Here is a 13833-nt window from a genome sequence, read left to right as displayed (position 1 = left end):
TCAAAGTAAATTTTGTAATCAAAGTACCTAAATGTATACAGGTGCACTTCATTAAGTGACCACTGAGTGTGCAAACTGAGAGCAAAATAATGAAGTGGTATTCATGGATCATTCAGAAATTTGATGGTGGAAGGGAAGAAACTTCCCTAAGTTATTAAGTGTGCATTTTCAATCTCTGGTACATCCCCCCTGATGGTAGTAAACATCGCAGAGCAATGAGCAGCACCATCCTGACCCTCACCTCTGCTCCCAGCACCCTGCCCTTTCAACCCGTCTGGTTTAAATCATCAAACATTGGTTCATTCCTCGCTCTAAGACCTGGGCCATCTCTTCAACCATCTTATCACAAATCTTACTAATTTCCACCCCTACAGGCCCTCACCAAGTTACGGTAGGGTTCCAACTCTGTAAACTAGTCGTAACCCAGACAGTTTGCAAGTCAGAAATTTGACCACCTGGTAAATCATGAAGCAACCAAAGACAACATGAAGTTAAACCAGGATGTTTAATTCAACCATTCAGGTATTGCCTCAACCCAAGTTCCCAGGAGGCAGAAGATAAGTCCTGCCCCCAGTTGCCAGCAAATCCATTCTGCTGTTCTCCACATACATGTAGGCTGTACCTAAGTTGTGTGTTTGTAATCCGGGGAGAACTTCTTTTGGGTTACTCAACAATCCTCTCTTGTCAGGAAATATAACCCTGGAAACAGTACTCGAGCAGCGATTTTCTGTAATTGAGCTAAAATATTTTATTTAATCTTGTTCAGAAATACAGAATGGGAACAGGCCTTTCTGTCTCAACAAACCCATGCTGCCCAATTATATGATTAACCTATCACCATATACAACCTTGAGATTAATTTGTGAACATACTCAATAAATTCATAATAGAATAATAACAGTTATAGAATTAGTGAAAGACCATTTTGTCTTTTGTTCAAAAGACAACAAACTGTGCAAATTAAAAAATATATTAATAAATAAATATCCAATAAATATCAAGAACATGAAATGCAGAGTCCTTGAAAGTGAATCCATAAGATGTGGGAACAGTGCAGTGATGGGGTGAGTGAAGTTATCCCCTTTAGTTCCAGAGCCCGATGGTTGAGGGGTAATAATTGTTCCTGAACCTGGTAATGTGAGATCTGAGGCTTCTGTACCTTCCTTCTGATGGCAGCAGTGAGAAGAGAGCATGGCCTGGGTGGTGGATGATGCTTTCATGCAACAACGTTTTCTGTAGATGTTCTCAATGGAGGGGAGGGTTTTACCCATGATGGAATGGGTTGTATCCACTGTGGAATCTGGGTGGAAATTTATGTGGTCACAGGGAGAATGTACGTACTCCTTACAGACAGTGGCGGGAATTAAACCCAGGTGCTGCAATAGTGTTACTCTAACGGTTACACTACAGTGCCATGCTCCAAGTAAAACAATAATCAATCCATCAGAGCATTCTCCATTTCATTTGTGGTAAGGTAATACAACTGTGCTGTGCTTTACTGATGTCTGCTATCGGAATGTTTAGGAATAGTGCACGGAAGAACTTCCGATTCTTGACTGAGACTGTATTTTTTTCCCAGAGAATGGAGATTTCTTGGCACTGGATCTTGGTGGTACAAATTTCCGTGTGCTGCTCGTGAAGGTTCGTGGTGGGAAACGTCGAAATGTGGAAATGCACAACAAGATCTACACCATCCCTCTGGATGCTATGGAAGGGACGGGCGAGGAGGTGAGCAAAACACAAGACCTCGTTGTCGCTAGCAAGTACGCCGGCGTTATGGGAGATTGAGTCGACTGGGGCCATACATCTACAGTCTTAAGATAATCAGAGGTGATCTAATCAAAGGCATAAAGAATTCTTAAAGGACTTGACAGGACAGACCCGGGGAGGATGTTTCCACAGGATGAGGAGTCTAGGATGAGGGGAAAAGTTTTAGAATAAGAGACAGTCCATTTAGGATTGAAATGGGGAGAAATTCCTTTATTCAGAAGTTCAAAGTGAATTTTAATATCAAAGTACATATATGTCACCATATACAACTCTGAGATTCATTTTCCTGTGGGCATACTCAGCAAATCCATAGAATAGTATCTATAACAGGATCAATGAAAGATCAGCTAGAGTGCAGAAGACAACAAATTGTGCAAATGCAAATATGAGTAAATAGCAATAAATAATGACAACATAAAGAGTCCTTAAAGTGCGGGGAACATCTCAATAGTTGGTTTTTGTTGGGTAGTAACTCTTCTTGAACCTGGTGGTGCAAGTCCTGAGGTTCTTCTACTTTCTACCTGATGTCCTGGGTGGTGAGGATCTCTGATGATAGATGTTGCTTTCTGCCGACACTGTTTCATGCAGATGAATGATGAAACTCTGGATTTCTCTATGCTTGAGGGCATGAAGGCTCAGTTGTCTTTGTTCAAAACAAAGATTGATAGATTTCTGGACCTTAAGAGGATCAAGGGCTATAGCATACTCACTACAACACAGAAAGAGGCCTTTCAGCCCATCAAGTCCATGCCAGTTTCCAGTAGAGGGAATCCCATTGGCCCCATTCCACCCAAGGACAGCACTGGAAAATGGGTCTGAGGTGGAAGGTTTGCCACAATCTTAGTGAGTGAAAGCCCACATCCTGCTCCTATTTCCCATGTTGTTACAAGGTAGATCCTTGAACTTCAGTTTGTCCCTAGCATCGTGGAGTTCAAATCCCAAATCCTAGATTAAATCTATTGACACATGGACTTCAGCTGAGTACTCCCAAACCTTCTTTGTATCCAGAGCAGAAATGCTCATCTCCTCCACTGGATAAACCAGTGAACCCATGCCCGACTTTGTTTTTATTTTGTCCCCTTTAAGCATACAAGGTTGGTTGCTGTTGACGTTAATAGTTGCTCTATACTCTAACTCCAGATTGCACCATAACAAATGCAGGGTGCTTGGATGGTCAGAACAGATTTAGTGGGCAGATTTAGTGCTCCCATTCTGTTAGACTATACATTCATTGTTGCATTCAGCCCCTACTGTATAGCTGTGACTGCATTCTGGTGTATTTCAGTAAATGTCCCAAGGCTGTGAAATGTGCTTTCTGAACACTGGTCTGTTCCAGCAGTGGAAATGGTGGACAACAAATAAGGGAAGTTGGATCAGTACATGGATGGAATGGATATAGAGGGCTAAAGTCTGGTTGCAGGTCACTGGTACTAGACAGTTCGATGTGGATTAGATAGGCCAAAGGGCCTGTTTCTGTGCTGTATGACTCCATGAGGTGCATGGTTATTTTTATGCTCCTGTCCTGGGTGGCGGGGTAGAGATACGTCTCTTCTGAAAGAGATGCAAGGCACTCCTTCCCTCTGCTAGCCTGCAGGTCACCCTTAGGCTAGGTGTAGCACCGGATTAGCCCCTCGAAAAGGGTCACATGAAGCCATGGGAGCAGGTGGTGGATGTTCCTACGAGCAGCTGGTGCATATCACAAGTCCTGGTTATGTGACCACTGACGCCAGGCAGACAATCTCTGAAGAGTATTGATAATGACTTGGGGGGGTGGGGGGGGTGGTCACCCGTCTTGTAAAGACACTGCCCAGAAGAAGGCAATGGCAACACACACAAAATGCTGGAGGAGCTCAGCAGGCCAGGCAGCATCTATGGGAAAAAGTACAGTCGACATTTTCGGCCAAGACTCTTCGTCAGGACTCAGGCCTGCTGAGTTTGTCCGGCATTTTGTGTGTGTTGTTTGGATTTCCAGCATCTGCAGGTTTTCGCTTGTTTGAGAATGGAATGGCAAACCACTTCTGTAGAAAAATTTGCCAAGGACAATCATGATCATGGATAGAGAAAAGAATAAGCAGATTAAAGACCACGATTACCCACATCATACGACATGACACATAACGATAATGATGAGTGTCCTGTGACTCTCTGACTCTAATATAAGTTGAGATGGCTTATTGGAGAATTGACCATGAGCACATTCAATTCCTAATACTTCTTTGCCGTTGTTTGTTTGATAGCTCTTTGATCACATCGTTCACTGTATTGGTGATTTCCTGGAGTATATGGGGATGAAAGGCTGTAGGCTTCCACTTGGATTCACCTTCTCTTTTCCGTGTGAACAAAGGAACTTGGATCAGGTCAGTACTGCAGGCAATGCACCCAGGTGTGATCTGTACAGCCAGATTATCTCCGAAGAAATGAACCATAATATCACTGACATACGTATGTTGTGAAATTTGTTGTTTTCTGGCAGCATTACAGTGCAATACATTAAAAAAGCTATTAATTTCAATAAGCAATATATATATTAAAAAATTAGGACAAAACAGGCAAATCAGCCACCACCTTTTGGGTCTTAAGCAGTAGTAAATCAAGGCAACTGGACTTGCTGTGTTGTCTAGAAGACGTTTCGCCTCTTGTCTGAGAGGCTTCTTCCATTCTCATCCATGATGGGTAGCTTCCAGCTTAAAAACTCTGTGAGTTTTTAAAGGTATAGCAATCACATGAAGTTTTTAAAGGTATAGCAATCACATGAGGGTTGTTAAGAGTCGTAGAGGCTCGTAGAGGGTCATTAGTCTTCTCTTTTGCATGAATGGAGGTGTGAGCTGTTGTGGAGATGCCAGGGTGGAGATGTTGGGACTGCATTGTAAGTAGCTGATAGGTGGTGTCGTACCTCACCCCCTGTTCAAGTTAGGTTTTCCAGTTTGACAAAAATGGCTTCCTTAACTTCTTTCAAACCACCTGTCCTTCCTGTCCAAAATGTGCACCTTGTTAACATCAAAGGAGTGTCCCGTGTCCTTTAGGTGTAGATATACAGCCAAGTCTTGACCCGAGGTGTTCGCCCTCCTATGTTGGGCCATCCGTTAGTGAAGTGGTTGTTTTGTTTTGCCAATATGCAGATCTGTGCAGTTCCATGGATCAGAATTGAAGAAGCCTCTCAGATGAGTAGCAAAACGTCTTCTAGACAACACAACAAGCCCAGTTGCCTTGATTTGCTACTGCTTGATGTACAATGACCTGGATGACTGAGAACCTTCATAGACATACCTTTTGGGTCATGTCAACCTCAAAGGAAATGGGCAGCACAGGGTCACATGCTCTCCTAACTTTACTCATCCATTACATTTTGGTTTAAATCCAAGCTAATAAATTATAATGTCCTATATTTTGCCATCTAGTTAAAAGTGCATTACAGTTAAAATTACTCAGACTTCAGCAGTTGGTTATGTTGGAACCACTGTTTTTTCAAATATATTTTATAAGATTTGTACTTTTTAACAAACTCATGTATATTTCACACTCACTGGCAGAAAGTGGTATAGCAGCTAAACTAATGGTTTATCATCTTTCTCATTTTTCATTGGCTGAGTATTAGCATATTAACCATGTGATGTAATTGCTTTAATTATGAAGCCTATTAATTAATTAATGTCTCCGATCCACTCCATAATGTACTGGTTAGGCACAGGAGTACGTTCAGCCAGAGACTCATTCCACCGAGATGCAACACTGAGCGTCATAGATAGATAGATAGATAGATAGATAGATACTTTATTCATCCCCATGGGGAAATTCAGGTCATTCCATGAGGTCATTCCTGCCTGTAGCCATCAAACTTTACAACTCCTCCCTTGGAGTTGTCAGACACCCTGTGCCAATAGGCTGGTCCTGGACTTATTTCCACTTGGAATAATTAACTTATTATTATTATTTAATTATTTATGGTTTTATATTGCTATATTTCTGCACTATTCTTGGTTGGTGCAACTGTAACGAAACCCAATTTCCCTCGGGATCAATAAAGTATGTCTGTCTGTCTGTAATGACTTCCTATCTTAGGATTTTCTTTTATCTTATCTATAAAAGTGATAGATTTTTCAGAAGCTCCATCTTTATTCCTTTGTCTTACACCCCTCAGCATTAATTCCCCTCTTCACATCGTTTCTCAGCTCTTTACTTAGTTTGCTTAGTACTTGTATGTTTGTTTGTATTCTGAAATAAATTGAAGTCTTAGAATTAAGATTAAGATCATTCTTAACTCCAGGAAGAACCCTAAGGACCAGAACTTAAGCAGAGAGCCCATAGTTACAGGTACCTCACTCAAGATGGAGAACTCTGTAGTTAATTCTGACTTGGGAGAAAGCTGAATATGTTTTCAATGAGATTTTGAGTTTTTACATGAGGCAGACAAGAGATTTACTCAATTTCTGATCTAAAGTTGATTTGGCAGTGGTAGACCAGAAAATATTTGAATTCTCAAGTATAGCCAGTCTTCTTCCGAACAAAAAGAGTCTCTGCTAATGCATCCTGAACTGTGACCAGAGGTGACATGACCTTTGGACTGATGGTTCAATTCAGAATGATCACATGCAGGTGGTAAGTTTGAGCATGAGGAGGTGGGAGAACATGGATTCATCCATGCGTAACAAAAACTGGAACGCCTGAAGCAACATCTCCACTTGGTGCACGAGAACGGATAGCTGGCCACGCACTAATTGTGATATGTTTACATCCTGCAGGGAATTCTTTTAAAATGGACCAAGGGATTCAAAGCTACTGGTTGCGAAGGTGAAGATATTGTTGACCTCCTTCGAGAAGCCATCAGGAGAAGAGAGGTAAGAAAATATTAGGTTGAGCCCAGCCTGTCTGCAATTGCCTTGCAGTCTGAAGACCTGAGAGTTATTGTATAGATTGCAGTACCCAGGAGTAAGGGAGGACATTTCACTGCTCCTCCTTGTCTTGGCTCCAGATCAGTCTGTCAAGTTCAAGTTTAATTGTCAATCAACTGTACATGAATACAGGCAAACGAAACAGCGTTACTCTGGGACCAAGATGCAAAACACAGTACCAACAGTCACACACAGCACAAGGCACGTATAGCACATAGAAGATAGCAAACACATAATAAGATGTCAGTAAAATACATTTACACACAAAAAAAAGTAGACAAACGGCTTTCTGTCCATGAATATTGAAGCAGTCTGGAATAAAGCTAGTCTTCTGCCGAGCAGACACCGGGGGGCAGCACCAACTCCAGCTTGGATGTTGTACTGCACCATCTCCTGTAGAGCGCAGCATTTCCAACGCCTCCCTCCTGGGCGGCTGTAAACCATCGACACTGTGGCTTGAGGCCTAGTTTTCGCTACAACTGAGGCCTCACAGCTTGCCCGATGCCCACCCCTGCTGTCGACTAATAAACCAGTGAACCAGACTTGCAGCATTCCACATTATCGATGACCAATAGGGTATTACAATCACAAGAAAAGCGACTAAGATGATCACTACCGCACACTGGTTTTGACACTGACACCTTCATCACCTCTCTGATGCAGGCAGCAACACAATCAGCACCTACAGTTTTTCCAGCAATGAGCAACTCACTGATGGGGGCAGGCATGCAGTATTTTAGGTTCTTAATGTCCAGCACTGTCTTGCGATCGTAAGATCATAGGAGCGGAACCCGGTGTTGTCTTCAACTGCTGTAGCCCATCCACTTCAAGGTTCGACATGTTGTAAATTCAGAGATGCTCTTCTGCACACCACTGTTGTAATGTGTGGTTATCTGAGTTACTGTCACCTTCCTGTCAGCTCGAACCAGTTTGGCCATTCTCCTCTAATTAACAAGGTGTTTTTGCACACAGAACTGCCGCTCACTGGATTTTTTTTTTGTTTTTGTTTTGCACCATTCTCTGTAAATTCTAGAGATTGGTGTGTGTGAAAATCCCAGGAGATCGGCAGTTTCTGCGATACTCCAGCCACTCCGTTGTACGTTTATATCGCCATGTTGTGACTTCTTTCCTTTTGCACTTTGACCTGTGACCTTCCTTAGTTTTTCTACTTGCATTCTGATGGCTGTGAGTTGCAGTGTAAATGCTTTTGTTTCATATCTAATTCAGGAGTTTGACTTGGATGTTGTGGCAATTGTTAATGACACGGTCGGAACAATGATGTCCTGCGGCTATGATGATCCCCAATGCGAAGTTGGTCTCATTGTAGGTGAGTACTTGATTGGAGGTAAACTCCTTATGGACTTTGACGGGAATTGAACCCGGGTCGCTGGGGCTGTGATGGTGTTGCGCTATGGAGTCTTGGATAGGTACACGGAGCTTAGAAAAATAGAAGGCTATGGGTAACGCTAGGTAATTTCTAAAGTAAGTACATGTTCGTCACAGCATTGTGGGCCGAAGGGTCTGTATTGTGCTCTAGGTTTTCTATGTTTCTATCAGCACTCTTTTGTGTTACAAATCTGTCTGTGAGACGAGTTCTGTTGTAATAGTTAATAGTGTAATTCCTATGCCACTCCTACTTGGGAGGTGGTCACATACTGTCCAACCAGCATTGCCAATAAAGTTCATTTGAATATCCTGCAAGGCTGGTGTCCGGATATCCCTCTGAACTATCCCTCAGCATCAAACACAACAAGTTCCACTGGGCCACCATTCCAGAACTCAAAGAATAAGCTACGATGGCACTTTGGCAAGTGGGCAATTTAAGCCCAAGGAAACAAATAAATTGAGCATAGACATTTTCAACAACATGTATGTCTGTATTGTATTTTGTGTTGCATGTTTATTATGGGTAATCTGTCACGTGGGTTGGGGGTGGTAGAAGCGAATGAGAATAGTTATTCTTTTGAACTCTTTGTTGTTAGTTCAATTTAGTCTAGGGTGAGCCATAGTGTTTTGTTGACCACTACCACTAGATTGCTTTAATATATCATTATTAGTCCTCTTATTTTGTTATTTCGCTAGTTTCAGTTTTACTAGTTTTGTATCGCTGCAAGATCATTTGTCTTTGCTGGTTTCTTAATAAAGGACCAAACATACTCTTTTGAACTTTGGAACATCATACAGAGTCACCCCCGGGCTTAGTCTCTGAGCATTTTTGGTTTGTTTTCAACTACAGTGGCTGTGAAACTACCAGGTTGTTGTTAAAATAAACTTTGGGGAAGGAAACCTGTCATCTGTTGGCCTCTGCCTTTTGGCCACCTGTGGTCTTGGTTATTCTAATGTCAGCTTCCCTAATTCTTCCATCTCTACACTTTAGTCCAGGGGTTCCCAATCTTTTCATGCCATGGACCCCCACCATTAATCAAAGGGTCCGTGGATCCCAGGTTGGGAACCCCTGCTTCAGACCACTCTGAAGCCCCTTCTTTGTATCTTAATGTGGTTCACATTATGTGTCTTTTCATCTCTGCAGGAACAGGGTGCAATGCCTGTTACATGGAGGAAATGAGGAACGTGGAGATGGTTGAAGGCGACGAAGGACGGATGTGCATTAATACGGAGTGGGGAGCATTTGGTGACAATGGTTGCCTAGACGACATCAGGACTGAATTTGACATGGAAGTGGATAAGCTTTCACTGAATCCTGGGAGGCAGAGGTATTGTGTGGTGATTTTCTGGTGGTACAAACTTCTGAAACCAACTGTGTTGGTGGTGGGACAATAGTTAAACTGGAGCACTATGGCAATAAGGGAAATCTGCTGCTTCAACATGGTTGGGAGGGGACATGGGTGTAGATGGGTGAATCAAGGATTCCTGGTTACCATTCAGTAAGTAACTGAAAACCATGTGGATGTTAAATGGCTGGGTTCAGTTATCCATTGATACAGCCAACTTCTTTTATATGAAGAATGGTTACATGGATTTTGATTGTAACAATATGTGCGTTTCGACCCAAAGGGAAAATGGCTGGAGCTGCTTAGCATTTTAGTGCAAGGGTGTTTATTCTGTCCGTCAAAAACCCAGCTTACAAAAAATTAGTGAAAATAACAAAAACAATACTGACAATATTTATAGAAAGATATCTACTGGAGAACACAATTATAGCTACTTACTACGTCCAGTGTGAAATTCAGGAAGCTCGATCTCTCTCTCCCCCAACTGAGAGCAAAACCCCCTATTTTTTAGGTACTAGGACATACCATCTTTATTTACCAACAAAGCTAACTTAAGACAATACTTGAATTAGAGTATGATGCACCACACAATGAAATTACACTCCTATTACAAAATAAATAAGCTGTATATACACATTTGTACATCCCCATCGCTAAAGGAATGGAATATTCTGAATGGCCAGAGAGGTAGAGTAAAGCCAACCCATTAAAAGAATATACTAGGGGGGAGACAGTGAAGTGCATACACTCTGTGCAATGAAAGCAGAACGACAAGGTGATGTTTATGTATGTGCGTAAATGCACATGTGGACAGAGTGCATCTCCCAAGCGCCCTCCGTCACAGTCATGTTGTAGGACCATAAGACATAGGAGCAGAATTAGGCCATTCAGCCCATCGAGTCTGCTCTGCCATTCCATCGTGGCTGATTTATTTTCCCTCCCAACCCCATTCCCATAATCTTTGACACCCTTATTAATCAAAAACCTATCGACCTCCACTTTAAATATTTAGTAGTGTGGCGTGGTAGAAATATGTCTCTACCAAAGGAGGTGTAAGGTGCTCTTTCCCTCCTCTAGCCTGCAGGTCACCCTCGGGCAAGGTGTAGCACCTGCTTCGCCCCGGATCAGGGTCACGAGAGGCCATGGGAGCAGGTGGTGGATGGTCGTATGAGCAGCTGGTGCATATCACAGTTCCTGCTTATGTGACCACTGACACCAGATAGACAATCTCTGAAGAGTATTGATACTAACTGGGGTCACCCGTCTTGTAAAGTCACTGCCCAGAAGAAGGCAATGGCAGACCACTTCTGTAGAAAAATTCGGCAAAAATAGTCCCGGTCAAGTCGATGATCGTCCATGTCATATGACACAGCACAAAATGAATGAATTTATTTTTTTTTGTATTTGCACAATTTGTCTGCTTTTGCACATTGTTTATTAGTCTATGTGTGTAGTTCTTCATTGATTCTGTTGTATTTCTTTGCTCTACTATGATAATTGGCAAGAAAATAAATCTCAGGGTAGTATATGGTGACATATACGTACTTTGGTAATAAATTTACTTTGAACTTTATTGGAGATATTAATAGTTGTATGACTTTGCTTGATTCTCCAGTTATGAAAAGATGATCAGTGGGATGTATTTGGGAGAGATTGTCCGTAACATCCTAATCAAGTTCACAAAAGAAGGTCTGCTGTTTCGAGGGAGGATCTCAGAAAGACTCAAGACACGAGGCATCTTTCAAACCAAATTCCTGTCTCAGATTGAGAGGTATGTAACAGGTGAACAATGGTATCATCACCACAAAGTGCACCATTGCCAACCAAGTATCACCTTCACCATTGTGTCTGAGCCCACTAGGGGAACGGTAACTGAGTGTTATGTGATGACCCAGATTTGATTAGGGAGCTTAAGGTAAAGGAACCGTTAGGGTGAGACGAGATACTGCAGCAGCTGGAGGAACTCAGTGCGTTGGCAGCAACTGTCATCGTGGCTATCCCTCGAGGTCGAGGATGATGGTCTTCGTTCTGTTGATCTATCACAGAGCGAAGACGCCTGCGCGTGTATTTGTTTAATGTGTACTTGATGTTGCACTCCAAGAAGCACACGATACTTCACAAATCAACCAACTGATTCCAATGGCATGGAAACCATGACGATTAGAGCTGATGGATTTGTTGCAGCCTTCATCCGCCTTCACAGCCGTTGAGTTTGAAGTAACTTCATCCGCCTGTTCCACCGTTGAGGTCTTGGTTGGATTGTTCTTTGTCAGGGACCTCACCCTCGACCTTACCACCATGGGTGACCCTACCAGGAGCATAGCTCCAGACGGCATCACTCTCGGGATCTCAGGACCACACAAGCTTCTCCACCACGACAAGGTGACAATCCACGGAGAGGGGCAGCAACTGTGGCGGGAAATGAATTATCACCATTTTCAGTCGAATTCCTGCATTGGGACACCCTGAGAGCCTCGAGCAGATTGCTTGTTCCTTAGTTTTTATCACCCCGGTTGAATTCCTAAAATTCAGCCATGAGGACGACGATGATATGAGTATTAATGCTGGCAGATTATGTTTTGAATAGATGAGGTTGAAACAGAAAGTGATAAGTGGATGAGATGAACGTTGCCAGGTTCTACTTAAAATAGTTAGGACCAGGAACGTACATCAAAACATTTTTCACAAATACAGATATCAACTCTTACTCCCTGTCCCCACTTCTGTCCAGCTGAGATCACATAACTTGGAACAAGTTAGGTGTTCTTGAGTATCAAGACTGATGAAGGGTCTGAGCCTGAAACGTCGACTGTTTACCCTTTTCCTCAACTGCTTCCTGGCCTTCTGAGTTCCTCCAAGCATTTTGAGTGTGTTACATTAATTTATAAAACATCTTTCATCATTTCAAGATGAACTAAAGAAAATACTTTAGAGACACAGAGACACACTTCTGTTCAAACAAGGTTTAATCAATTTATGAAGTAACTTATTTGACTTTCAGATTTATCCCTTGAGATTAGTGCAAGTTTGTGACTCGCTATTGAGATAAAGTGCAGATTAGGCCCTTCCAGTCCTTTGAGCCACACCACCCAGCAATCCCCCGATTTAATCCTAGCCTACTCACAGGAACAATTTCCATTGACCAATTAACCTACCAACCGGTTGATCTTTGGACTGTGGGAGGAAAGTCATACAGTCACAGGGAGAGCATACAAATTCCTTACAGACTGTGGGAGGAATTGAACCCAGGTCGCCTATATTGTAAAGTGTTGTGCTAACCACTACACTATCCCTTTTCATTATAATTGAGTCATTGATTATGGCTGAAGTGATTGAGTCAACTGTGGCTGCACTCCTAGAATTCAGAATAATGCGAGGGAGTCTTTTAGAAACACTCTTATAAAATGATGAAGCAAATGGACATGATTAAGGCAGGGAAGTTGTTTCCACTTGTCTGTGAAACTAGAATTAGGAGACATAGCCTCAAGATTCAGGGGGAATAGATCTAGGATGGAGATGAGGAGAAACTGTTTTCCCCAGAGATTAGTGAACCTGTGGAATTCTCTGCCCAAGGAAGTAAAGGAGATACCGCATTAAATATATCTAAGGTATAGTTAAATAGATTTTTGCATTACAGGGGAATGAAGGGTTATCGGGGAAAGGCTGGTAGATGGTCAAGGCCAGGTCAGCATGATCTTATTGAATGGTGGAGCAGGCTCGATGGTCCAGATGGCCTACTGCTGCTCCTATTTCTTACGTTCTTACAGAATTATTAATCTATAGCAATACATATTGAACTGTAACCTTTAGCTTCACATGTTTCTTCTGTCTAGGTCCTTAATATGAAATTATTACTCTTCATATTGTTATTCTTCATACAAATGCACCACCACACTGGTCTCTCATGTCACTTAATGCCTTCTCTTTGCCTTCCTGCTGTTTGCAGCGACCGACTGGCATTGCTTCAGGTCCGTACCATCCTGCAGCAGTTGGGTCTCCAGAGCACCTGCGATGACAGCATCATCGTTAAGGAGGTTTGTGGGGTGGTCTCCCGTCGGGCAGCTCAGCTCTGCGGTGCTGGATTGGCGGCTATCGTTGACAAGATCAGGGAGAACCGTAACCTGGACACCCTCAAGGTCACTGTTGGGCTGGACGGGACGTTGTACAAACTGCACCCACAGTAAGTCATCCTGGAGGTCTTTGTGTACATGGTTCTCGATAGCCTCAGTCACAGATGGCCAAATATGCATGAATATCGATTTCTTCTTCTGGTGAACAATTTCTTCCCCCCATTTCCTCTATTTATCACTCTGACATTTTACTTCTTCTCACCTGCCTGGGTCTCTTCCTCCTTTCCTTTTCCCTATGGTCCACTCTCCTCTCCTAAAACATTCTTTCTTCTCCAGCCCTTGACCTTTCCCGCCCACCTGGCTTCACATTTA

General features: G+C 42.7%; 1 protein-coding gene across 1 annotated transcript in view; it reads left to right on the top strand.

The window, feature by feature from the left end:
* Positions 1-13833, top strand: part of hk2 (hexokinase 2) — a 92316-nt gene that overhangs the window by 72322 nt on the left and 6161 nt on the right. The window contains exons 11-17 of the mRNA XM_073060197.1: positions 1580-1728; positions 4008-4127; positions 6510-6605; positions 7887-7986; positions 9190-9373; positions 11007-11162; positions 13338-13571. Of these exons, the coding sequence (XP_072916298.1) occupies positions 1580-1728; positions 4008-4127; positions 6510-6605; positions 7887-7986; positions 9190-9373; positions 11007-11162; positions 13338-13571 (1039 nt within the window). The remainder of the gene's footprint in view (positions 1-1579; positions 1729-4007; positions 4128-6509; positions 6606-7886; positions 7987-9189; positions 9374-11006; positions 11163-13337; positions 13572-13833) is intronic.

This window comes from Hemitrygon akajei, chromosome 1 (assembly GCF_048418815.1).
Source record: "Hemitrygon akajei chromosome 1, sHemAka1.3, whole genome shotgun sequence".
NCBI classification, from domain to species: Eukaryota; Metazoa; Chordata; class Chondrichthyes; order Myliobatiformes; family Dasyatidae; genus Hemitrygon; species Hemitrygon akajei.
Note: the sequence above shows the minus strand (reverse complement) of the source record. Positions and strands in the feature narration are given on the sequence as shown.